The sequence below is a fragment of the Podarcis pityusensis genome (assembly GCF_964106645.2).
Source record: "Podarcis pityusensis genome assembly, chromosome: 9".
NCBI classification, from domain to species: domain Eukaryota; kingdom Metazoa; phylum Chordata; class Lepidosauria; order Squamata; family Lacertidae; genus Podarcis; species Podarcis pityusensis.
Window position 1 is genome coordinate 20,392,260 of NC_138034.1, and position 26,871 is coordinate 20,419,130.

At 42.0% G+C, this 26,871-nt stretch overlaps 1 protein-coding gene across 5 annotated transcripts in view; it reads right to left on the reverse strand.

Moving 5' to 3' along the window:
- The window catches only part of SLC7A2 (solute carrier family 7 member 2), a 46,428-nt gene that overhangs the window by 10,156 nt on the left and 9,401 nt on the right, over positions 1-26,871 (reverse strand). For 3 of the 5 annotated variants that reach the window (XM_081019989.1, XM_081019985.1, XM_081019988.1), the window contains exons 2-5: positions 6,633-7,023; positions 4,477-4,632; positions 3,098-3,263; positions 2,053-2,189 (exon numbers count right to left, since the gene is read on the reverse strand). In XM_081019989.1, coding sequence (XP_080876115.1) covers positions 2,053-2,189; positions 3,098-3,263; positions 4,477-4,632; positions 6,633-7,008 — 835 coding nt within the window. In that variant the 5' untranslated portion in view covers positions 7,009-7,023. Of the gene's footprint in view, positions 1-2,052; positions 2,190-3,097; positions 3,264-4,476; positions 4,633-6,632; positions 7,024-11,207; positions 11,350-18,365; positions 18,747-26,871 lie in introns of those variants that run through there. The other 2 variants (XM_081019986.1, XM_081019987.1) reach the window with 2 other exon arrangements.

Here is a 26,871-nt window from a genome sequence, read left to right on the forward strand (position 1 = left end):
TTGGGCAAAGTGCATCCATGAGATTTATTTTTTATACAAAAGACTTTACTTTTTATCTAGCAGGAATACTGAAAAATACAGAGACTCCAGATGGGATCATGTTATTGGTCTAAATTGAATTCTGTGTGATTTGTGAAGATAAAAACAAGTATTATTGGCCTGGGGGGAAGATTTTAAAATACACCAATTTATATAATACAGCAGCACAGTACTACATATGCTGATTCAGAAATAACTGCTATTGTGCTGAGAGAGAGAGAGAGAAATGGGTGGTGTCGTCAAACAGGTAGTGGAAATGGGATAGTGGGCAGGTAAGCAAAGCACGTGGGACGTGGGTGGCGCTGTGGGTTAAACCACAGAGCCTAGGACTTGCCAATCAGAAGGTCGGTGGTTCGAATCCCCGCGACGGGGTGAGCTCCTGTTGCTCGGTCCCAGCTCCTGCCAACCTAGCAGTTCAAAAGCACGTCAAAGTGCAAGTAGATAAATAGATACCGCTCTAGCAGGAAGGTAAACAGCGTTTCTGTGCGCTGCTCTGGTTCGCCAGAAGCGGCTTAGTCATGTTGGCCACATGACCCAGAAGCTGTATGCCGGCTTCCTCGGCCAATAAAGCGAAATGAGCGCCGCAACCCCAGAGTCGGTCACGACTGGACCTAATGGTCAGGGGTCCCTTTACCTTTAAGCAAAGCACAGAGGCACTACTACAGGGTCACCAATAACACCTTCAAACCAGGTAAGATAAAAGTGCTTTGTCTGATAGGACTGGCCTGTGATTGCAATGAAAGTTCAAAAAATTGCTACAGGCCAAAAACCAACCAACCAACCTGGATGATACAGGGAGTGAGGAAGAGGAAATGAAAACATAGCTCTTTGATAGAAACTTGTGAATTCTCTAAGCCAAGTGAGGGAGCAAATGGTGTAATGTAAGAGTGAAAAAAAGCTACCATAGAAACACTGTATGCTACCTCTGGCTGATAAAGCAGGTTTTAGAGGTTCTCAGTGTACTGAGCCTACGCATGATATTTCCAATTATTAGGGGTGACTGAGCATGAAGTCACAAAGTAGAACTTAATATATATGCCTTGGAGAGACAGATAACATGGTTCTTAAAACCAATTTAACGCCTTTTTAGAACATGCAACAAATTAAAAAGGAGGACAAGATGTCTCTCTTTTGGCCTATGTAATTTATATCAATTACACATTATCATGCTGAATCGATTTTAAAGTGCGGCAAGAAACAGATCTTGCCATTCTGTTTGTGATCCAGAATGAATGGGGCAGAGTTGGTAAGATTTTCAGGCCAAGAGAGAAATGAACAAAGATTGCATCAGAGTGTTTGGTGGCTTCTGCTCTGCAACTCCTATGCATGCTTACCTGGAGTAATAACAGAGGTTGCCAACATAGTGCCTGTGGGCACACATGCACCCACAGAGACGCTCCACAACGGTTACAGGGTTACATCCACCTTTCCCCTGCTGAAAATCAGGCTTGAAAGAAGCATTCTGTTGTAGCCAGTGGAATAGGCTGCAGCATGACTGCGCATCTCTGTGTGTACAGTTTGCAAAAGTGCCCACAGGTCCAAAAAGCTTAGCGACCTGCCTACAGACTCAAGCAAAGGTCTCTTTCAGCCCTGCTACTGGAAATCCTTTTAACTGGAAACGCCATCAAGTGAAGAACCAATAGGGTTGCCATAGTCCAGAATTCCCCAGACATATCTGGAATGCTGCATTTGGGGAAAGTGTCTGGGTGGAAATTGTCAAAATGTCCTGGAAAATCTGGACGTATGGCAACTCATGTCAGCAGTGTCGACTAAAATAACTATTAAAAAAGGTCAACAACTTTTGTGTCCGGACTTTAACTTTCTGAAATATGGCAACCCTGAGAACCAAGATCCTTTTGAATGCAAAGCATGCACTCTAGCATTGCATATGCAGGTCTTTCTCTAAAATGTATAGAATCATGCTATAGGAACACAGTGGTTTTACACTACAGCTCCAGCACATGTAAATCACAACTTCAACTGCATGACCCTTTTTTTTTTAAGGCAGCTTACCAGTTGTTGCGATGCAATCAAATCCTATAAAAGCATAAAAGCAGGTTGCAGCACCAGCCAGTGTTCCTGTAAAGCCATATGGCATGAAGCCACCAACTCCAAATGCACTTGTCACATTTTCAGAAGATGACAGGTTTCTAAAAAAAACCAAATAATAATAATTACATCGTATCCTGTGTAGGCATGGGACTTACAAACCCCACATCATAACTTGAGTGGTTGGGGGTGCACAACAGTGGCTCTCAGCATTCACACACACAAATCAAAGGTTAATTGTGCACAGGTGCTTTTTTCTTCTTTGCTTTGTTGCCCTTTGTCCTGAAGTGTCAGAACGGCCCTCCAAGTACATTTAAAGTCTCGATGCCATGGCTGTTCCCATACGTAGCATAGAAAGATATGAGCTGAGCATGGAAACAGTGCAGGGTTCAAAGCCCAATGCACACTGAAATTGCAGGTTTGGACTTAAGCACTGAAAATGTCAGGATGTTTAAACTCACTTTTATCTACTTATTGCTATCAGAGGGATTTTGCAGCTCTGTGACAGGTTTCCCCACGTACGGATGTGGTATTTAGCAGTATTCACTGCATGAAAAATGAACTGCCTATGAGGACCATAATGAACTAGCCTGGATGATGATGTTGGCCTAATAAGATGAGAAATGCACAAATCCTTTGCCTGTATAAGCAGCTGTTTTGCTTTTCCGTTTTCCCTTTTGAGGTGATTAAATCAGGAAGCCTGTAATTTACAGCTTTCCTTTTTCACCGAAAGCTGGAAATTATGGTTTCCAGCTTTGGATCAAGCCAGGATATTACAACCAAAATGTGTCATTGAAAATGTCTCACCTCTGGCCAAAAATAAAATAAAATGCTTTCCTCATTCTCAGTTGACGATTCAACAGTTAGTTGGGCATCAAATCTAAAATGTTACATTTATTTTTATTAAAACATTATTAAATCCCATCACATAGTTTATAGATCATTATGCTCCAAAGTCTCCATTCTAAGCAACCAAAGCAGTAAAGCAAACAAAAAACCCCTGTATTACTCTATGTATACTGTGTAGTTTATAAGAAATTCTTCTGTTTTCCTCCAGTTATGAAGATCGCCTTTCACAAAACCAGAAGTCATCACGAAGAGGAGGACCAAGATGTTAACAGCAGTGAAGATTTTATTCACCCATGCAGATTCTTTGACTCCAAATGATAATAGGCCTATAAAACAATATTTTTTAAATTAAGTAACATAATTAAGGTCTACATGTTAGCATTTCTAATATTATGCTTATTATAATTTGACAATGTTTTGTTTACATGAGCTATCTCATAAGGCTGGTTCACAGACTCACCAAGCTGGAAATTCTGTACACACAGAAAGCATTCAAGTCCATATTTTTCTCTGGGAATGTAAACATGACTTCAGAATAGGAGATAAGCTCCACCTAGAAATCCCTTTCACAGGTCAGAAGCAAATAGCCTTATATCCACCAGCACAAGCACAACACAACTCTACATGATGATGATTATTTTTTAATTCCACATGGCCTTTGAGCTAGGGAGATTGTTGGAATTGTACATATGCATATACCTGTGAAGGGCATTGCATTGTACATGCAACAGGCAACAGAGGCATAAGCTTCTTACTCATTATGCATATGAGATTGCTAGACTAGTGAATGTGTGGACCAGCCCTGGCTTGAGAAGAAGAGGCAACAGTCGAGAGCTCAAACTTATATCTCTAACATTGTCTATTTTTCTGACCAAAAGCAATACAATTAATATTATTTTTTAGAACACATTTGAAGGCAGCCCTGTTTGGGAGGTTTTTAACACTTGATGTTTTTATTATGCTTTTAGATATGCTGTAAATTGCTCATAGTGGCTGGGGAAACCCAGCCAGATGGGTGGGGTATAAATAAAACAACAACAACAACTATTATTATTATATTATTATTACAAATATAAATGATATGAAGAACAAAGTTATCTAACTACTCTTGCTAACTTTTACTGGAGCAGATTAATCCAGTAATAAATATGTTTAAAATAAACATTTCTCCAAAAATGGGCTGCACTGGATTAGAATTTTCATTTTAATTTCCTAAAGTTTGTACCCTTGTATGATACATATATCCAGTATACACACAAACATTTCCACAAGTAGTTAAAGAAATTATAATCTAGAATTGCAATGATATGCATGTGTGATCTCGACTTGAAATTAGGATATCCTAAACTGAGGTATGAAGATATTGTTCAAAAGGAAACAAAAGTGACAGAATAAAAACTAGAACCAAATTTTTGGGCCCACAGGTTGATAGGATTCCTAAACTTGCAGATATGTCATGCTTGAGGCTAAACATACCCTGCCCTCTGGGTAGCAAAATTACGATAAGAAAAATGAATATTAAGTATATATATTTTTTACCTGCTAGGAGCAATATAAGGCAGACAGCAAAAAAATCTGGGTACTCTGCTAGACCTGAATAATTCATTCTGAAGTAGGTCCTGAAAAAGTAACCAATTTGTTTCCCAAGGAGTTCATCAAAGGTACCACTCCACGCTCTTGCTACACTTGATGTACCTTAATGAAATGGAACAAATTGACATCAAAATGCAATTATTAGAATTGTAAAAGACAAAACCTACATATATTTACTAGGCATTATTATATATTTAATATTGTGGAATCTTTCGCTGTTATTGAGACATATTGGGCTATTGAGGCCCATATCTGTGCTCTTCTCTATTCTGGATGTGGTTTCGTGTTATGTTGCAGCCTTGTGCCCCTTCCTAATGTTGGGAATAAATTTCTATTTTGGAAACAATAAATCCCCATTCGGGAAACTGCAGATGACTCACATCGGATAATACAGTTTTTTGGAAGAGACCAGATACAGGCCAGAAGGTTATTTTCAGCTGCTACCATGAGAAATCCCTCATTTCTAAGTTGGTTTTGATGAAGCAATGAAATGAGATAGTAAGTTGTACCCAGTGCTAATTCTACTCAAAGTTGACACACTGAAATTAATGAACTTAAGTCAGCTATTTCCAGTAAGTTCAGTGGATCTACTTTGAGTGGGAATAGCATTGGCCTCACCCCATTTTCTGGAAATCTTGTCAAAAACTCTACGTTCTTCTTAGAATACACACTTCACAAGGAAATGTGCATTTTCAGTCTATTTAGTGCTTCTTCCCTTTTTTTTTTTGCTACAGCGCGAGTTCATTTTTCTACATGATATGACTGTATTTCAAGGGTGCCCTGTTGTTGCAATGCATTGTATTGTTATTTCTAGCAACAACATTGTACCAACTGACAGCACAGTTAATTTATTTAATATTTACAGCAACCAACTGGGTGGAACTGTGAAGCATTTTCCATGCAGAGCATCCCAAGGGATACAGCCATGCGGAGGAAGCAATGCCTAACCAATCATGTCCCTCAGTCCCAGCTGTTGCTTTCTGGCAGCGACTGAGAAATGGGTCTCTGCGTTTGCCTAGTCCTGGCTGAAATTTCCCAGAGGTTATTCACATTAACACAGAGTCAGAAATTGCCTCTTCCATACGTGCACATTCCCAGGACCACACTGATTGCTCTGTGCGGTGAGAATTTCAGGAATAAGCACGGGGGCCTCATGTTCGATGACAATCTGAGAAACTCTTGCTGCTCTGTCTTCAAAAGGAAGATGAATGCTGCACCACACACCCAACATTATTTACACAACGGTTGAAGACAAGAGAAACCAAGTATTTGTTCTAAGAATTATATTAGCAAAAATTATTTATTTGCAAAAAAAATTTAAATAATTATCTCTACCACTATTTAGAAAATATGCTGGATGGTTGCAGTGACATCAAAGGCTTTGTCCTCTTTGTCAAGAGAGGCATGTCATCAAAAGCAATTTGGGGATTGTCTGATGTTGCTCTCAGAGAGCATAATTTTATCTCTGGAATCTACACGTGGCTTGTGCACAAGTGTGGCATAGTAGAAAAAGTGTTGGAGTGGGACATGGGAGGCCAGAGGTCAATTCTCCACTAGCAATTTTGTTTACAGGTTGACAATGGGCAAGTCACATCAGCCCAACCAACTTTATAGGGTAAATGCTGAAGGTGAGAACGTACACTGCCCTGAGCTCATTAATGCCTGAAAAGTCAAATCATCACGTAATGTAGTGGTATATTTAATTTAGTCACATACACCAAGAGAATAACTAATATGACTATTGTTCATTTCCTTTGGTTTCCATAACCACTACAGGGATCCACACCCTATTCTTGTGCTTGAAAAACCTTTTTCCTAGCCCATGTGCCATTCACCTCTCATCATTTCTATGCATTGCAATTCTATCCCCTTCTCATATTGCTGGCTGCTGGATATTGTCCCATTCACACTGCTGCCATAGCCACCAAAAGGTCAGGAACATTGAGAGCATGTCCCCCCAAAAGTGTTCTCCCTCTCTCTCTGTGCACATTTATGCATGAAAGCAAAAGATTACTCCAGTTATGAACAGCAGCCAGGAGACAAAAGCCAAGTAGGCTGTGGTTGGCATTTTCTTAAGAGCCTCCGAGATCTTCCAAACTCACCTATGACATAAGACAAAATGAGATTCCAGCCTGTGATAAAAGCCCAGAGTTCGCCAACAGTGACGTAAGTATACAGATAGGCAGAGCCAGTCTTTGGAACACGAGCACCAAATTCTGCGTAACAAAGCCCTGCCATCACGGAAGCCAAGGCTGCTATGAGGAAAGAAACTACAATGCTAGGTCCGGAATTTGCTTTTGCAACTTCTCCAGCGAGGACGTAAACGCCAGCACCGAGGGTGCTTCCTACTCCCAGGGCAATAAGGTCCATGGTGGATAAACAGCGGCATAATTTGCTATCTTCAAGGCTGTCCACAGTGACGATTTTTCTCCGCAAGAGGCACCGGGCGAACGAGAAGGCTGGTCCACAGGTTATCATTCTGGATGAAGGAGCCTGAAAAATGAGAGAGATTACTGCATTTTGCAATCCTCCAAAGTTGCCATAGAGTGGCATCTGACTAACTCAAAAGTAGATCCAATGAGATCAATGATGGTAGAAGTCCCATTTCCAATAGGTCTAGTCAATGTATGACTTGTTCAGATGCCACCCACCGTTTATATGTCATGAAAATTACAGTTTCATCCACCAGATAAAAAGCTGCATAGCACAGCAATGCTCACCGACATGACATTGCAGCAGAGAGTCACTGACTACAGACCTATTCATTTTGCACAAATTGCTGCTAAAATACGCTCCTGTCCCAAGGTGTAGAATAAACTTTATTTCATTTTAGGCACCAGGTACAGACTTAAAAAAACCCAAACCAATTCAAACTTTTAAATTGTGAAATGATGAATACTCTGAATTTTATATCAGTAATACTGTCTAGGTCACTATGCTATTTAACTTTCTGTTGATTTTTTATATAAAAGCAACAACATTCAATTTTTAATCCATTATCTGTTTACTCTTTTTATTCTGTTATCATTATTGTATTTTAACATTCTATGTTACAGGTAGGTAGCCGTGTTGGTCTGCCAAAGTCGAAACAAAATAACAAACTTAGTTAGTCTCTAAGGTGCTACTGGAAGGAATTTTTTTTATTTTGTTTTAATATTCTATGGTTTGAAAGCCATCCAAATAATATGTAAGTGCTATCAGTAAATTTATATATATTAGCAAACCACATCTGTTGCAAAGCATTATGAACTGAAATTAAAAACCATTGAACTGGTTTGATGATAGACGAACATCATTCTATTGCATATGTCTGTGGTATACTCTGAAAATGTTCCAGTTACAGATAGGTAGCCGTGTTGGTCTGCCATAGTCAAAATAAAAAAAATCCTTCCAGTAGCACCTTTAAGACCAACTAAGTTAGTTCTTGGTATGAGCTTTCGTGTGCAAGCACACTTCAGATACACTGAAACAGAAGTTGCCAGATCCTTCTATATAGTGAGAAGGTGGGGAGGGGTATTACTCAGAAGGGTGGTGGGAATGGGAGATTGGCAGATAGCTGAGATGAGCCTGCTGACGACTCTTAACGACTGTAATAGGTCTTACAGGAAAAGGCAAGGGGTGAGAAGGTGAGAAATGGCTTAGTCATGTATAATGGGATAAGAATCCAATGTCTTTGTTCAAACCAGGTCTCTCCATGGTTTTAAGTTTGGTAATGAGTTGCAATTCAGCAGCTTCTCTTTCCAGTCTATTTCTGAAATTCCTTTGTAGTAAAACAGCTACTTTGAGATCTTGTATAGAATGTCCTGGGAGACTGAAGTGTTCTCCTACTGGTTTCTCTGTTTTGTGATTCTTGATGTCAGATTTGTGTCCATTTATTCTTTGGCGTAAGGTTTGGCCTGTTTGTCCAATATAGAGAGCTGAAGGACACTGTTGGCATTTGATGCCATACACAATGTTAGATGATGAAATGTTGAAATGAAAATGTTGAAAATGTTGAAAATGTTGTTCAACACATTCTTGTACTACTACTAAATACCAACAACTTAAAATCTAAGTTGTTACCTCTTTTCCAAAGTATACCATATTGCACAAAAATTAGGATGTCAGTAGTTACTCATTCATTTAAACAGATAATTATTCCTGCTTTCTGTGGACAGGTTTTATTGCACCATTTACTTTGCTGTTCCAAAGGCACCCAATCTAAATTACACAAAGCTCGCAACACCCACTAGCCTCTGCCACATGAGAGCTCCCTCTGCTCTTGCAATAAATTTAATCTCACCAGTCTATGCATTCCCACCCCTGCTAATGTATCTTGATAGAGGAGTTTCTACTCTAACCTTCACAATCTAAACTAAAAAAACCAAACCGGCTCTACCCTCGAACGTCCTTCAATTTATGTTTCATGATCAAGGTGTCTCCCCTGCCAGGTAAGTATAAGCTACGGGACATATAAGCTACGGGACAAGGATAACTGTGACTTTAAAGAGGAATGGAAACTCTTTACAAAGTATTGGAAGACGCAACAAAGCGAACTGGACTCCTTGGCTGGCTTTGAATAAACATTCACCAACTTTTTATTGGTAATAATCAGCTAAATAGTTTGAGGATCTATACAACTGTGTAACATGCAGAAAACAGCATTCTTAGAGAAATCAAAGACTGGAACTGAGGGAAGTCAGGGGTGGGGGTGGGTGGGTTTTGTGTGGGAGGGTGGGGGGAAATAAGGATATGTTTCTGGATAATATGTTTTGTTTTAATTTTGAATTTAAAAAGTTTTTAAAAAACACAATTTATGTTCCATAATCCACAGAGCCCTTGCAACCATAGAATCATAGGCTTGTTGGAAGGGACCCTGAGGATTATCAAGTCCAACCCCTGCATTGCAGGAATATGCAGCTATCCCAAATGGCAGTGGTTTTCAACCAGTGTGGGTAGCACCCTCCGGCACCTTGAATGATGGTCAGGGGTGCTGTGGGCAACATTGGCCTCTGTCCCTTTTTCTCCCCCTGCCCCATGCCCTCTTGCGTCTCTGCCTCCCAAAGGATTGCAAAGCTGTTGCAGCAGCCCTGGCTACAGGCTCCCCAGGCGAATGGTGACTCTGGGCTGGCCATGGGATGCTGGTTGCCAGGAGCTAAGGTGGCCTTGGAGTAAGCAAGCAAGCGGGCGAGGGAGCCCAGCCAGCCACTCCACCAGCCCTTCCTGTTGGGAATGGACAGTCCCAGGCCCCTGTGGGGCAGTGCGAGGAGGCACCTCTTTTGGGGACAGCTCAGAGACCAGGGGGGGGCAGCAGCAGCTGCACAGAGGACTCCCAAGGAGAGGGGAGAGGAGAGGAGGCAGAGGGAAGACTCTGCAAGGGAGGGTGTTCAAAAAAGGGTGAGGGGCTGCCGGCTCTGCCGGAAAGGGGTGACATAACTGGGCTCCTAAGCCCCACAGGGGTGCCGCAAATGGAATGTAGTTGGTTAAGGGAGCTGTGGACTCAAAAGGTTGAAAACCTTGTGGGGATTGAACCTGCAAACTTGGTGTTATCAACACCATGCTCTAGCTAATTCAGCTATCTAGAGTAGGATATTCCTAGCTCATAGCAGAGTTGCCCTCTCTTATAGGGCTGCAGCTGCAATTCTCTCTCGTCCTATGAAAGTACGACAACAGTCACAATAAATATTCAGTTATTTCTGATGCCTGGTACTCGAACATCTGTTCTGAACACAGCAGGTGTGGAAGGGTATCACATTTTGCAGCTTTTGAAAGGCAGTACTTTTGCAGGTAAATACAATTGCTATTGCAAGCTTCTGCTGATAATACGATTGCCATTTCTGATATACCGACTCATAAAAAACTTGCCACCAGGGCTTGTCCTCTAACTTTAAAAAAAGAAAAAGAAGGGAAGATAGCAACGGCACGCATGTTGCAGCTTGTAAAAAAGTTTTTAGAAACTTAAGCCTGGAGATCCCAGCCTTTTGGGCTCTGGAGACACATTAGGAAATCTAAGAAACTGTCATTGGTACCCCAAAATACCCATTTCACAGAAGAAAAACTGGTGATTGTCAGAATCCTGCCAGACAAAACACGCACTGAAAACAAACGGAACACAGGCAAAAAAGCAGGCCACCCCCCAAAAGAAAAGCCCAACCCCCCTAAATTTTTAAAATGCAAAATTGAGAGAAGTAGCAGGCCTTGGCAGGCACAAGGGGAGTGGGGTGTGTGCCAGAGGCTGTCCTGGTCTTCTCAGGTGCCACACTGGGAATCCCAGAACAAAGCGTTCCCCTCCCTGTACCATCCAGCCTTATCACTCTAGAACAGCTGCCCATTAAGCTACAGCAGAAGGAGAAAAGACAGCCCCAGATGCCCAATTATGCTAAAACATTTTCAAGAATATTTGTCAGTTTTCATTTATGCTGCACATAAGTATCTTTGCAAACTTCCAGCAGTGGAATCCTTAAGGTGTTTACTGAGAAAAGCAGAGCACCATCAGAGTTTCAGACATTCCCCCGAGGAATAAAATCCTCCTCCCCACACCCCGTTTCTATCTTTCTTTTATGCATTCAATATAGTTTCCAATATAGTTTGTACGCTTAACTGCTAATTCCTGCCAACAAACCATTTCAGCGAATGTTTTCCAAGCTGCAAAGCTTCTACTTCGATACAGGTTTACTTTCAGCCCAAGCTTTACTCACCCAACAATAATGTTCAGATTATAGGGATTTCTGTATCTGTAAGTGTAGGCAGCAAACGGTTCAGACTGATTTTACTTAAACATCTGCCTTAAAAGTAGAAACAGGGAGGTGGTGTGGAGCTGCTTGCTCATAGGGGGTGGAGGAAAAGCAGCCACAGGTGATTGGATGACACTGAGCGTGCCCACCTATTTGCCAAACAAGGGGGGGGGGGAGCTTTGCTATTCGTATAAGTCATTCCCATTATACACGAAAGGCGAAGTCACTTTGGCTTCTTTCCCTGTGGAAACTGGGCATATGTTATATACATACCCACAAAGCCAGTTTGGTGACTTGGCATATCTAACAAGCAAGTTTTAATTAGTTTAATCGGTTCAATCAACTAGAGCTATGCATTTCAAGCTTATAGATACACAGGAAAATGTTGTTTACACCTGGTCCGAAGACAAGGATAATGTATCCACTGGTAACAAAAGCTGTTCTGACAGACAGCGTTCACATCCCGATGCACAACGCAGTTCCTGCTCCAGGAAGCATTACACAGAAGCCTACCGCCATGTACAGATCTCCGTATCTGGATTAGGGCATTTTATTGACATTCCTCTGGATGGCCCACTTGGTTACAACATGGTTGCAGATTTGATCCCCGTATGGGACAGCTGCATATTCCTGCACTGCAGGGGGCTGGACTAGATGATCCTCAGGGTCCCTTCCAACTCTACAATTTTATGATTCTATGAACTGAGAGCGTCAAGTTTTAACCAGCAAGTGCTACATAAGAAAAGCTGGAACTAGTTTTCAGCCGTGTGTGCCCTGAATGTCTGCAGCAAGTACGTACATGACTGTCTTTGGATAGTATCCACAGTGAAAAGCAGTGATGAATAGCAAAGCTTCAGAAATAAGGCTCCAAGTCACAAACACACCATGGTAGAACAATGGTAGACATGAGTTCACATACGAAGCAGGAATGTGATGTGGGGAGTGGGTTAAAAAGAAACAGCACATTTCTCCCACATCCCTGCCTTACTTCTCCTCAGCCCAGTGCTCCAGACGCTTTAATTTACATCCCATCTTTCTTCCATCATGAACCTCAAGACATGAGCTGAGGAGTTTCCAGGTGGCTTCTTGTGTAGGCACATCACCTGCTCAACTTCCAGAGAGTTGCTTAGAGGGGAAAGTAGGTCTAGAATAGGTTGATACTTCCATCCGTTAGTATAGCCCGTGAAGCCCTGCACCAGTTAATACGTGTGGCGATAACACAGGGTCCCCGGACGTTTGACGGTCTATTGATCCCTGTGCCACCACTGTGATTGCCTCTTCGCTGCCACCAACCCGTTCCCCTTGGGTACACACGGAGTCCAGACAGTTAACATTAACAAATAATCAAGTTTATTTTTATAAGCATGAACAAGTTTAAGGTTTCAGTTAATTTTTCTTGTCAGTTTCTTAATCTTAGTTTCTTTACTGTTTCTTTACTGACCTATTCGTTCCTAACAACTTCAAACTGATTATCCCAACTATCTATCTGACTCCACCTAACAGTTCCTCTCACTCACTCACAACACAACTCGACCAACCCACAGACTTATCCTCCCTCTTCCTTCTCCAACTCCCAACTCTCAGCTGACTTCCACACAACTCCAACTCTAACTCTAACTCCTCCCCTTGGGTTCCCATTGGCCAATCACTTCACACTCATTTAACCCTTTCCTTATGACCCACCTAGGAGGCAAATGCCACAATACCATCAACTGAATTGTTAAAGAGAGCTAGAAAAGAAACACTCTCTGTGTCTCTCAAATGCATCAGTTGCATATCGTTCAAGGATATTGCTGTGATCAGTTGTATTGATGACCAGTATTTGTGTTATTAGTAGGCTGGCCTTAATAAAGAAGTAATTCTAAAGCAATCAAGGAATAACTATAAGTTGGGAGGGGAGAGAAATCCTATCCTCGGTTGGTAGAGCATGAGACTCTTAATCTCAGGTTTATGGGTTTGAGCCCCAAACTTTCCTGCATTGAAGCAGGTTGGATGAGATGGCCCTCAAAGTCCCTTCCAACTCTATGATTCTATGGTCTAATGGACGCTCTCCTAACTTATGCAATGCTATACATGCCTTCTCGGAAGAAACTTCCATTGAGTTCAATGCAGCAAGTGGGTACTGGATGCAGCCACAGGAAGCCAAACTTTAGACATTATTTCCCCACAAGCTGCAGTGATAACTGAAGTTTACCCAAGCAAATGATCTCTTAACTATGTGTTTGCTTTTACGCAGTACAAGGCAAACAGTTGGTGCAGTGCTTAAAGTTGCTGCATGGCACTGCAGCTCGCAAAACAATCCAGCCGCTGCACAAAAACCCTGAGTGTGTGGTATTGCAAAGACCTTGTGAGGAGCAAGAGAGGCACATGCATCAAGATTGCATTGCTGTATAATAACTTGCAAAAGCAACAGTTTTATTCCAACGTGCTTTTCAAAAAACTAAATACTACCTCTTCCATAATGTCTTTAAATTCCTGTAATTTTAATATATTTAACAATGTTTTATTTTCATTTTTTCGGTAGATATTTTAAAATTGAGACCTGCCTTGAGTACAGTGGTACCTCGGGTTAAGAACTTAATTCGTTCTGGAGGTCCGTTCTTAACCTGAAGCACCACTTTAGCTTATGGGGCCTCCCGCTGCCGCAGCGCCATCGGAACACAATTTATGTTCTCATCCTGAAGCAAAGTTCTTAACCCGAGGTACTATTTCTGGGTTATCGGAGTCTGTAACCTGAAGCATCTGTAACCTGAAGCGTATGTAACCTGAGGTACCACTGTAGTTTTCTGTGGGATATAAATTACTGTAATAAATACAGTGGTACCTCGGGTTACATATGCTTCAGGTTACAGACTCCGCTAACCCAGAAATAGTACCTCAGGTTAAGAACTTTGCTTCAGGATAAGAACAGAAATCGTGCAGTAGCGGCGTGGCGGCAGTGGGAGGCCCCGTTTAGCTAAAGTGGTGCTTCAGGTTAAGAACAGTTTCAAGTTAAGAACGGACCTCCGGAACGAATTAAGTACTTAACCCGAGGTACCACTGTATAGAAGAAAAAATGTTGCAAAGACACAGTAGCACCACTATGATTGATATGCACAGGTATGACCAAGGTGGCCTCCAGAGGCTCTTACCTGGAATTAAACATCATTGATTTCAATAGAACAAATGTCCTTTTGATGGCAGTCGTAGGCTGCAATCCAGACATTCACAAGCAGCCACTGACTTTAGCGGACCTGGAATTAGGCAGCACACACCACAACTTTCCTAACATGCCACACATGGCCAAGTGAGCGACTCAGCTTTGTCCCTCGCCGTGCTTGAATTCAGCAAACAGCCCCAGATCAAAGCTCCTACTTCTGAGCAGATGTTTGCAATAATACCAACAATGCTATGGACCGTGAGAAGGCTGGATGGAAATTCCTCCGAGCAATTTCTACATATTAAAAGTGATAAAGGGTGACAGGCACTTGCAGGAGAGCCCCTCAGTGTAGGCAATCTCATTTCAAAAATATCCTTCAAAAGGTGTAAGGGAAGATGAAAAGGAGAAAGAAACGCAGGGCCTGCTTTACATAAATGATTAAAGAGGTTAGCCACAGCAAGACTGAATTGCTCGAACAGCAACCGCCATGAGGCATTGTAGAAAGAATGATACCAAGGCCTTGGAAGTAATTCATTCCCCCCCACCCCCAAGTTTATATCCCACCCTGCTTCCAAGGAGCTCAATGCAACTTATATATGAGAGTTGCTTCCCATTTTATCACAACCCCCGTTGCTAGGCTGAGAGAAGCAACTGGGGGAAAGCTAACTGTGCAGCAAACATGGTGCAAATAGGTGCCTGCACCTACTTTCCCCTGGTTTAAGCTCAGCATTTTAATCACCATATGATAGTGGTTATCAGAATTGGTACAGAAGGCCAGACTGCTCGGTCCCTGTGTTATGCTGAAGCCTGTTACAATACTGGATAGTTATGTAACTGCAGCTGAAAGCATGCCAGAGTCTCTTGGAAGCTCTTAAAGACAATTATTTCCATATTGGTTCAAAGGAGAAAGGTCCTATGTTCAGTGAATTGCAGCAGTGCCCACACAAACCACAGTGGTTTAAAACCACTAAATGGCACATGCTTCAAAGAGCTAACTTCCTGTACTTGTGGCATTTTTTTATCAGATCTGTTTAAAATCTGGCACATTTGTGGACACCATCAGATCATGTATTCTCAAGTGGCGTGGATACTGCAAGCTTAAAATGCAGCTAGGCCATTCATTTTCTCAATTCAGATTGAAGCTAGATGGGGAGGGGGACACATCAAAATGCAGTATTTCAAAAGAAGTGATAGGACAGAGATCAATATGGATTTTGGCTAATAGTCAGCGGTTGGAGACTCTGGATTCAGAGTAAAATGTTCACAGCCCATGTTTCACGTTCAGATGTCTTTTTGTATGAACTATAATAGCTTAGAGGCTATTATAGAAGCAGGATCTGGAATATGTGCCAGGAGTCAAGATGATCAGAAGGCAAGAATTGCAGAACACCGCAAGAATAAGGACCAAAGAGAAAGAACAGAAACGTTACAGCTCAGGTAAACCATGTAGCTCAAGGCAGGGTCAACTGGAAAAGGAAGCCTGCCCAGAAAGCTCCAATGGTAAGATCGGGTACGTGTAATGAGCCCAAAAGGCATTTAACGAAAAAGGTTGCAGTGGTTCACCACCTAGGGCAGAATGCAGTAGCTCCTGACAGTGGTGGAGTTTGTGGTTTCTGGATGAACTTTCAGTTGTGTATCTCCTTTTCGAAATCAGTATTCCTGATTCCTTACAAATTAGTTCACTGAAGTCAGAAAGTACCAATAGCTACCGTATTGGCCCAAATATAAGCCACACCTAATATGAGCTGCACCTTTAGAATTCAAGGGGGGGAGAGGAAAAAAGACAATACCTGAATATAAGCCGCTCCCTTAAAATTCCACAGACACTCACACCCGTTCTGTTTTACCATATGTCTGTTTCAGCAGCGATATCGTAAAAGCCAATTTTTGTAAGGTCACGAATTTAAGCCGCACTTTAACTTTTCACGGTCAGAATTTGGGGGGAAAGTGAGGCTTATATTCAGGCCAATACGGTAATTTTAACCTGTGAACTAATTCCAGCGTACCAAATTGGCAGCACTTTGGATATTACTCAACAGTATTTTTCTTGGTCCAGATGCTATGTAGAAAGACTCAATTTGTGTAGCAATTTCTACTGCTTCTCAAAAGTTCTCTAGGCATATTTCCACAAAGATCAAAGGAAGCTTCCCTCAGTGAACAGGTTCCTAGGGTCTCCTGTCTTTCATTGCAATCATCTCTATATATGCCAAACCTACAAAACTCCTCATATCTACAGTCAATTCTGCAGGGAACTCTTCTTTATTCCTCCAATTGCCCCAGGCCAATATAATGTGCCCTATGCAAAACTATAGATCTAAACTTTAAACCTTGAATAAGTCACTTACTGAGGTATATTATGCCACACCAGCAGGACTGATCTGCTAGACAAACTGTCAGTAATCCCTCTTTCTTCACGGCATCTTTGTAACTTAAACTTTCAAGTTGACTTTGACCCCATAACTCATGGGGGTTTTGACATTAATCCTTCTTAGAGATATACCAATAATAAGAACCTGATCCCAGACACTGAAAACCTATTGGGGTAAACTTCTTGCTTAACTATCCAATCTCAAAAAATCATCTGCCTCTTTGGCTAGTTCCAGCTAATCCTCCAGCAAGCCTTCTTTACATCAAGTCTCTAAATTCTGCACCTGCTGCATCTGGGAGAGCTGAAGACTGCTTAGGCTTCCTTTAAGAAACAACTCCATGCTGCATAGGTTTACTTACAGGTCCTTCTTTTGGTGTTGGGATGTTCTGATTTCTTCCAACGATTTCTTTCAGGAAGCCCCATCTTGTCTCACTCACCAGTTCAGAGTTTATCTCCAAGAAAACAACTACCTCACTTCTAAAACCAGAGTTAGATATCCCCCCCCCCTTTTCTATGGGGTGAGAAGTCCAGGGACAAACGCTGAAGTGGTTAGCTTGGACCTCCTCCACACTGCAAATTCATGGTGTCCTTTTGCAATATTTGTCTTATTCACATTTATACAAATGTGGTGGCCCCCAGATGCTGTTGGACCACAACTCCCACCATCTCATCCCCAGACACAGTGGCTGAGGCTGATAAGAAGATGTTTTATATCAACTCTTATGTTCTTAAGTCAGACTACTGTGTCCTTCTAGCTTAGAACTGGCTCTACAGTGACTCGCAGTAGCTCTCCAGGTTTCAGACAACAGTCTTTCCCTGCTCTATCTAGAGATGCCAGGGATTAGATATGGGACTTTCTGTATACAAAGTGGTTCCTGAACTATGGTCCTACCCCCCATGAGAGTGTACCAACATCTGTAAGGTACCCAGGTTTTCCACATTTGCTTTAAGACATGGTGATAAGCTCAAGATTACTCAGATTCAGAACACCTTGGACCTAAATCCTATTCTCATGTTGAGTACACACTTCAAAGTTCAGAAGTACTCTTTAGTGCTCCATGCGACAATATAATGAAACAGACTGATGTGGTTACCATGTCAAACATGAAGGTATTTTTTCTGCACAAAATCTTACTTTCACCAAAATGTCCTTGGAAGCTTAAAATACCAATTCATAATACAATTCAGTTTTTCTGATAGATACATGGAAACACACAGTTTATAAAGCTCTTTCTCAGAGAACATACCCAAATGCAAAATGCCTTAAATGTGTTTAAGATTAAGAATATTAAAATAAGCAGAAGTTAGTGAAATTAGTGGTGGCTAGCTATGAATTTCAAGAAAAGGTAGATTATAATCTTAATGTTATACAGAACTGTTGCATTTGATAGGACTTCAGAAAAGATTTAACACCTGCAAAGAGATAGCTATGCTTTCATGACAGGATATAAACAGCACTGCCGTATGAATTATCAGGGCAAGCAGAATGAATAAAATAGTATCATTACCTTACTTTTAAATTTTTTTATCCAAATCATGGGTTGATATACTACCTCAATTTAAGTATGCAGTTTGAGATACACATGATATAAAATCCCAAGCAGCTCCAACTCACCAATTTTCTCAAGTCGTCTTTAAGAATTCCAATTCTCTGTGGTTTTATGCAGGAAAAGATATCTTGCAAGTTGCTGCCTAGCGCTATGCTAGATTTCAAAAAATAGTCACAACCGCTTACTTATCTCTGGTGATAAGTAAAGATTCACCAAATTACAGACAAGCTCACAAAAATATTTCACTGGGTGGCAGCGTCAAGTCTGCAGAAAGGAAGGATTAATCCCTTTCCATAGACATAAGATCCTAGGAGCTATATAACTGCTAAGACCAGTAACTCAATCTGGCTTTCAACGTCTCTAAAATTGCTACAGAGACCTACTACTATATATCATCCTCCAAACTCCAGATGTTCCCAAGCAAGCTGAAGCAACTACTTATAATTTTGTTGGCAGTGCGGTCCTCAGCTCCACCTCACAACAGTGATTTTCCTTTTTAAAGGCAGCCTGTGGGTGGAACTACCATTTTAAAGGCATAGGCCTTAAATAAACTCTTGAAGTCAAAGTGCAATAAATCTGCCTGCGAGCAAACAAAACAAAACAAAAAACACCCTATTTGTAGTGAGGATTGTGTCAAAGGCAGCAGGGAGTGAGAAAAGCTTAAAGTTAAAGCAAACTCATCCTTATTCAGAGGTAACAGAGAGCTGGCAGATTTAAGCAACATAAAATGGTAGCAAGCAAATGCATCAAAATATCCTAGCCAGAGGCTTGGAGACCAGCGCGCGCGCGCGCACACACACACACACACACACACACACACACACAAAAACACACACACCTTCCTGAGTCAGCTATGTTCTTACCTTTGTATATAGCTTTGATTTAGTCAAGTAAGGATTATTTTTGCAACTGCTTTCCCATTCCATGAAACTGGATCCAGATTGCCCCAACAAGAGGGTTCATGAAGACAAATTTCACAACTGGTAAACATAGTAACATGGTGCAAGAAGGCAACTGGGTAGTTAAGTCTACGAACTTGCCACTACTACACATGATGAAGCTACCATTGGGACCTCAATGTGGGAAGAGCCATAGGATGCCAATATTTTTTGCACAAAAGGGCTCAGACCAGAGACATCTTCTCTCAAGCGCTGTTGTATATTGCCCCATTTAAACAAAACTAGAAAGTAAATGCTAAAATTTGCAGTTACATTGCGAACATCTTTGCGTTGTTTGCGCCTCTCTAGAAATATACTTATTTCCATTTACAATGAATTGGGAACCAGGGGATGTGTTTTCAGGGCAGAACAAACCAGAATTCTATGCCAGGGGTCTTCTGTCACAGAGAGATAACCAGTATCCAGAACATTCAAGCCTCCTCTTGTGAAACGCCACTTCCCTTCCACACAGCAATTGCAGGTTGTTTCCTTCTAAACCCAAGGGAACAAGATTTGGCAGAAAGTCTGCTTTCTGCAGCCTTACACTCTCAACATGTCCACAGGAACATGCTAGGGAAGGGAAGGGATTCAGTTGCTGCAAATGTGCCCACATAATTGCCTGTGCTTTCATGAAGAGGACAGGTTTGCACTTTGTGTCCTAGCTCCATGGAGAGCAATAGTTATAGATGGATTTAGATCACTACTTTTCTGCATTTCCTTCCATTTTCACCCTTTGGAAATCTATGGCTTAGGAACAAGCGCTACAGTCCTTCCCCAGCAACAAAACCTACCGACGTCAAATGTAACTCTGGGCAGGATTGCATCCCAAGCAAGAGCCATTCAAGCTTCTTGAACTTAGACAAAAAAGAACAAGAAAACCAAGCACATGCAATGCTATGAACTATGTATTTGAAGTAAGGTAAAGGTAAAGGGACCCTGACCATTAGGTCCAGTCATGACTGACTTTGGGGTTGCGGCGCTCATCTCGCTTTAATGGCCGAGGGAGCTGGCATACAGCTTCCGGGTCATGTGGCCAGCATGACTAAGCCGCTTCTGGCAAACCAGAGCAGCGCATGGAAACGCTGTTTACCTTCCTGCCGGAGCGGTACCTATTTATCTACTTGCACTTTGACGTGCTTTCAAACTGCTAGGTTGGCAGGAGCAGGGACCGAGCAACGGGAGCTCACCCCGTTGCAGGGATTCGAACCGCCAACCTTCTGATGTGGTTTAACCCACAGCGCCATCCCGTGTCCGTATGTGAAGTAAGTGCATTTAAAATAGTTGTAGTTCCCTGTTCCAAACCAATGACTGGGGGACCAAACTGACAGTTCTGAATTTATTGCAGAGAAAGCCAGTCACATATGTCATTGCCAAACGACAGGACTACACTTGTATTAAGCCACCTAAACCGTAGTGCTCTTTGTATCCCAATTTAAAAACTAAAATGGCAAATTGGCTCTATAAGCAATTTTGACCCCAAAAAAGGGCATTCACAGACACACATTCACCTGTTGTACCCACTGCCTCCAACCTCCCAAGAATGTATTCACCTAGGGCTAATGCAATGTTTTTAGTCTTTGTTCTTCCAGAAATTTCTGTTATATTATGTCTCCATCACCTGAAGCTGCAGACAGACAGATGGATGCCTGAGGGACTTTGCTACATATCCTGACTGGTGGTATTAAGACCAGGGAGAAGGTCATTCAGCCTCATTCTAACTTTCAGGTTGATGTTAAAAATACAAATATTTCATGTGCAAGGCAAATATGTGCAAATATTTCTTCTTATGTTGGAAATATACTGCTTTAGAGATTGTTAATACTAATAGCATCAAAACGTAGATGAGTTGTTAACAAATGCTATAGACAACTCCCCCCCACCCACAAAAAAATCTGGATCCCTGAGTAGTCCCACATCAATATGCGTTAGAAAGCAAGTGACATGGATGGCCCAATACATTTTGTTGCCTGAGGTGAAAAAGAAAATGGCGCCCTTCTTTTCAAGTCACGATGTATTCTACCCCAGCCTGGCTAAGCTATTCTGGCATCTCAGACATGAGACCACATAAGTGCCTTTCAGTGGAAGAGAAAAAATGTCTTACTAATTTATCAATTTATTTAAAATTTTTATATAATGCTTGATGGTAGAAAAAAACCCCCAAAGCGGCAGAAGTTACTAAAAGTTTGCTGTCCTTTCATGACACCTAAAATCAGCTGTTTGGCACCCACCTCATTCTGCAACCGAAAAGGAAGCCCTTCTACTTTTTTACTGTGTCTTAAATTGCTTTTAATAAATAACAGTGTTTTACCTCTCCCCTAGAGGTTACCAAGTTTCCATTGCAATCCCTTGGGCAAGATTCTACCAAACTTTCTATTTCTAGTTTGGTGCCACTTTGTTACCTCTGTGAAGAAATCGCTGACAGGTTAGAAGGGTGTGATTAATTCTTATGAACCCTTTACACAGAGTTTTCCTAATCACGAGGCAGCCATCCACCTGACCGGCAAGTCTATTTTTATGTTTCCTTTGAGTGCTAAAGGTGAGAGGGACCCGGGGACTTCGCCTTTACCCACATTTGGTGGCTTTCCACTTTGAACTACTTCCTAATTTTCCTCTACACCCTTCACTGCCACTTGAGACAGGTACAGTGCCCTCTGTCAAACTCTCTAGCAAGCACACATACAAGCACATCTTAAATGCCAACAGATTTATTATGGCCCAAGCCTCGGTCCAGTATACCTGAAGAAGCGTCTCCACCCCAATCGTTCTGCCCGGACACTGAGGTCCAGCGCCGAGGGCCTTCTGGTGGTTCTCTCGCTGCGAGAAGCCAAGTTACAGGGAACCAGGTAGAGGGCCTTCTCATTAGCAGCACGCGCCCTGTGGAACACCCTCCCACCAGATGTCAAAGAGAAAAACAACTACCAGACTTTTAGAAGACATCTGAAGGCAGCCCTGTTTAGGGAAGCTTTTAATGTTTAATAGATTATTGTATTCTAATATTCTGATGAAAGCTGCCCAGAGTGGCTGGGGAAACCCAGCCAGATGGGTGGGGTATAAATAAATAAATTATTATTATTATTATTATTATTATTATTATTAGGCAAGAGGCCACTCTGAACTCCAAAGAGAGCAACATCTGACAAAATATGTCGCAAGAAACCTCATTAGCTGTGCTGAATTCAGCAGACTTACGTGTTTTTTAAAGTGAGTGTGCTTAGCATTGCACAGCCCATGTTGCGACTAAGTTTAAGCTGTTTAATTAGGCGTTTAGCCAAGATTAGTTAGGTTGTGTGCCTTGTGAAGGTTTGCAGTTTGTATTGTGTGGGACACCTCGCCCCCCTATAAAAGAACATGGATGTATTTTAGGAGGGCTCTAGGATTCAGTACCAACTGGGAAAGTCCAGGTAGCATCAGCTGCCAAGAATGCCTTTTTAACAGCTTGGGCTGGTATGTCAGATGCGATTCCATCCGAGGAGGTCTGACCTGACCACACTGATCCTTGCCCTGGCCACATCTATATTAGATTAAGGTTACCAGGTGTCCCCGTTTCCCAGGGACAGTCCCTGGATTTACAAATCAGTCCCCATACAAAATCCATTGAAGCTGAAAAGTGTCCCCGGATTCATTGGGGGAAAAAAATCTGGTAACCTTATATTAGATGACTGTATTACACTTTATGGGGGCTGCCTTTGATGAGGGTTCAGAAACTTCAAGGGGCTAGAAAATGGAATCCCAAGGGAGACACGGTGACACCGTTCTTATGCCAGTTTCATGTCCAGGTCCAATGTAAAATGCTGCTAACTGGGTCCATTTTAAAGCACTGCATTTAACCTTCAAAGTCTTAAAACAGTTTGGGCCCAAGTTATCTGTTGGACTGCCTGTGCCGGCATAATCCTGCCCCATGCATTGGTACCGGCTTCAGAGACCATCCTAAAGTAGCCATTCTCCTAGGTAAGTGAAGGAGGTGCCTATGAGAGAATGGGCTTTCTCCGTGGTGGCCCCACAGTTTAGGAACTCTCTCCCTTCAGAACGGAGTCATATTGATCTGCTACAGGGATCTCAGAAGGCTCTGAAAATGTCGTCTCTTTATATTAACCATCCAGTTAAAATAGTTGGTAATGTTTTATTTCATCTTTATGGGATTTTTTTATTTTATTAAAATTAGTCTATTATTCACTCACTGTGCTTTAAATGTTGTAAGCCACTTTGGATGGGCTTGCCTAGCAAAACCGCTTAAAAATACAATTAAGTAAAAACAAAGAAGCAAATGAATAAAGTGTATATCTTCTCTTTAAAGCATTTATATGCCTCACAGCTCCTGCAGATATAACTTCTATTCAAACCAGACTCCCACAGCCCCTAGTAAGAGGGAGAACTGCTAAACAAAGACATTTTCCGGGATTTGTTCGACTTGCTGCATTTAGCGTGAGACTGCGATTAATTCTAAGCCTATAATATACAGGGTGATTCAATTCTCCAGGAGAACGATAACCTTTAACATTAAGAATTAGACACCTGACCCATTTGCGCACTAGCAGACATCTAATCCATTTCTGCACATTTAATACATAAGATGCCTTGTCAAAATAATATAAAATATCTATTCTGAAGTCGAAGAAACACTTATTTATAACCGAGGCAACTAAAGCCAGAGAGTTCCATTTTCAAGACACATTCTTTACTTTAAATAGCACTTAATGTATCAGTAACAGGGTTTGAAATACTCTCTCCCCTACCTTCCCCTTTTACTCCCCTCCCCATCATGAAAGCAATGTTACTTGAACATCCAATTTTCTGGACAAGGCTGAGAAAGGATGGGAATGAAGGTGGATGAAACTCATTCATTTTAACTGCTGCAAGCAATTGGTGCATTTGTGACTATGCTTCCCCTGCCACAACTGTTACCCCCTTGTGAAACACACTGGGAACTTGATCAGAGATTTTGGAACCGACCATGCGATGGCTGCGTCAAATGACCTTCTGGTTAACCCAAGCATATGTTGCAATTTTCTCCACCACTTGAAGTATTCGCTGTGCAGAGTACATACAGCGGGGCAGCCAGGACAGTGACATGTGCTTTGAATTCAACACAACAGTCGAGCACGGTAGTTTTCTTCTTCTCTCCTTTTTTGAGGCGCAGTTGGGAAACATTCTGCAAACTATATGCAGTTTTCTGGAAAAAATAATGAAGGCTGGAGCTTCCGTTCCCTAGCGCTACGTCTCAGCCAAGTTAGCTGCCAAACAATGGTTTTTTCTGTCAAAAGGTTTATTTTAAGAAGAATATCAAGTACAAATGTAATTGAATCAAATGTGAATGCAAAGTTGGGCTTTGGGTAAGAGCAAGCGGAGATTGTGCCCGTTTTACATCAGGACCCTCCTACCAGTTTAGGGAAGTCCTCTCGAACTCACATTCTTGGCATTCACTTGAAGCACTTTGTACCACTTTTAACAGCCATGGCTTCTCCCAAAGAATGCTGGGGGCTGTAGTTTGCGAAGGGTGCTGGCCTCACAGAGCTGCCAAGTTCCTCTTGGTGTAACCCACTTCACCATATATGATGGGACAGAACATTCCCGTTGCCTACAAAGAAATGCTGTTGTTCCTCTTGGCTGCTGCTGCTGCTGGACAGATCATAGCAAGAAACTTCAGCTGGACCAAAATGCAGCAGGAGATATACTGGCTGGGGTTCCACTTAGAATTCATATTAAAATAAAAGCTGCACTGGTTGCCGTTTCATTTCTGGGCCCAGTTTAAGATGGACACATTGACGTTTGAAGTTCTAAGCGACTTGGTCCCAAATATCTGAAAAATTGCCTCCTTCCATACAGACCCTCTTGGATGTTAAGCTCAACAGAGAAGCCCTCTTGGCAGTTCCACTGGCTCAGAAGGTTGGGTGGTGGCGACAGAGGAGAGGGCATTCTCTGTAGCAATCTCTTAAGTTTTGGTTTACCCACCCCAGAAATGCATTTGGCACCTTCAATAGTTTCCAGGGTCTTTAACAGCATACGTGTGTGTGTGTGTGTGTGTGTGTGTATGTGTGTGTGTGTGTGTGTGTGTGTGTGTGTATATACAGTGGTACCTCAGGTTAAGTACTTAATTTGTTCCGGAGGTCCATTCTTAACCTGAAACTGTTCTTAACCTGAAGCACTATTTTAGCTAATGGGGCCTCCAACTTTGCGCCGCTGGAGCACGATTTCTGTTCTTATCCTGAAGCAAAGTTCTTAACCCGAGGTACTATTTCTGGGTTAGCAGAGTATGTAACCTGAAGCGTATGTAACCCGAGGTACCACTGTGTGTGTGTGTATATATATATATATATATATATATATGTGTGTGTGTGTGTGTACACACACACACACACACACACACACACACGTATACATATACAGTGGTACCTTAGATTACATACGCTTCAGGTTACAGACTCCGCTAACCCAGAAATAGTGCTTCAGGTTAAGAACTTTGCTTCAGGATGAGAACAGAAATCGTGCTCTGGTGGCACGGAAGCAGCGGGAGGCCCCATTCGCTAAAATGGTGCTTCAGGTTAAGAACAGTTTCAGGTTAAGAACGGACCTCCGGAACGAATTAAGTACTTAACCTGAGGTACCACTGTACATATATACATACACACACCATCTTATTTTCCTGATCATAATTTGTTTTCAACTTATTTTAATATTGTATGTAACCCACCCGGGGACCTTGTACTGAAGGAGGAGAGGAGGTTCTAACTGAGATGTACTAATTGAGTTGATGGTTAGCTGTCACTGTTGTCCTATCATACAAGGAACAAGAGCAAAGCTGGGGGAAAAATATTTAAACTATAATTTTATAAATAAGTGGAGCGGATGATACTGGAGTGTGGTAAAATCATGAGTGACCGCTGGGATAGCTCAGTCAGTAGAGCATGAGACTCTTAATCTCAGGATCATGGGTTCGAGTCCCATGTTGGCAAAAAGATTCCTGCATTGCAGGTGGCTGGACTAGATGGTCCCTTCCAACTCTGCAATTCTATGATTCTATGAATGACTGAAGTAGCACAAAGCTACTTTTCTCAATCTCATCCAACCTAGCAATGTTAAGACCTTCCAAAGAGGCTATGGTTTGGACATGTTTAAAAAAACTGAAAAACTGCTTTGTAAGAATGGGAAATGCAACAATGAACCTAACGGAATCCAAAACAGCATTTTTTAAAAAAATCTACTTTACTAAAAAGAGCAGTTTCAGTTAAGAATCATAACAGCAGAAAGATTGCACACCTGCCTTCTCACACACATTGGTGCTATTCAGACTTAACACTCAACTATGATTTATCATTACGTGGAGAAGCCTTGGGCTGAAGCACTTCCCTTTCCTCCTCTAGCATGGCCACAAGGAAGGAGAGCATAAGAAAGGGGTGCAAAACCTATTTCAACCCAAGAGTCACATTCCTTTTTGGACAACCTACTGAATACCACATTCCAGTGGTGAACAGAGCAACCAATGTATATTTTACCTTTGTACAGCAAGCTAGTTTCCACATGCACTCACCCCCCCACCCTCCATCCGGACAAGCACTTTTCCCTCTGGCCCCCCACCAACAGTATGTGGCCCCTGGAAGGATGCCCAGAAGGGAATCCAGCCTTCAGGCTGAAACAG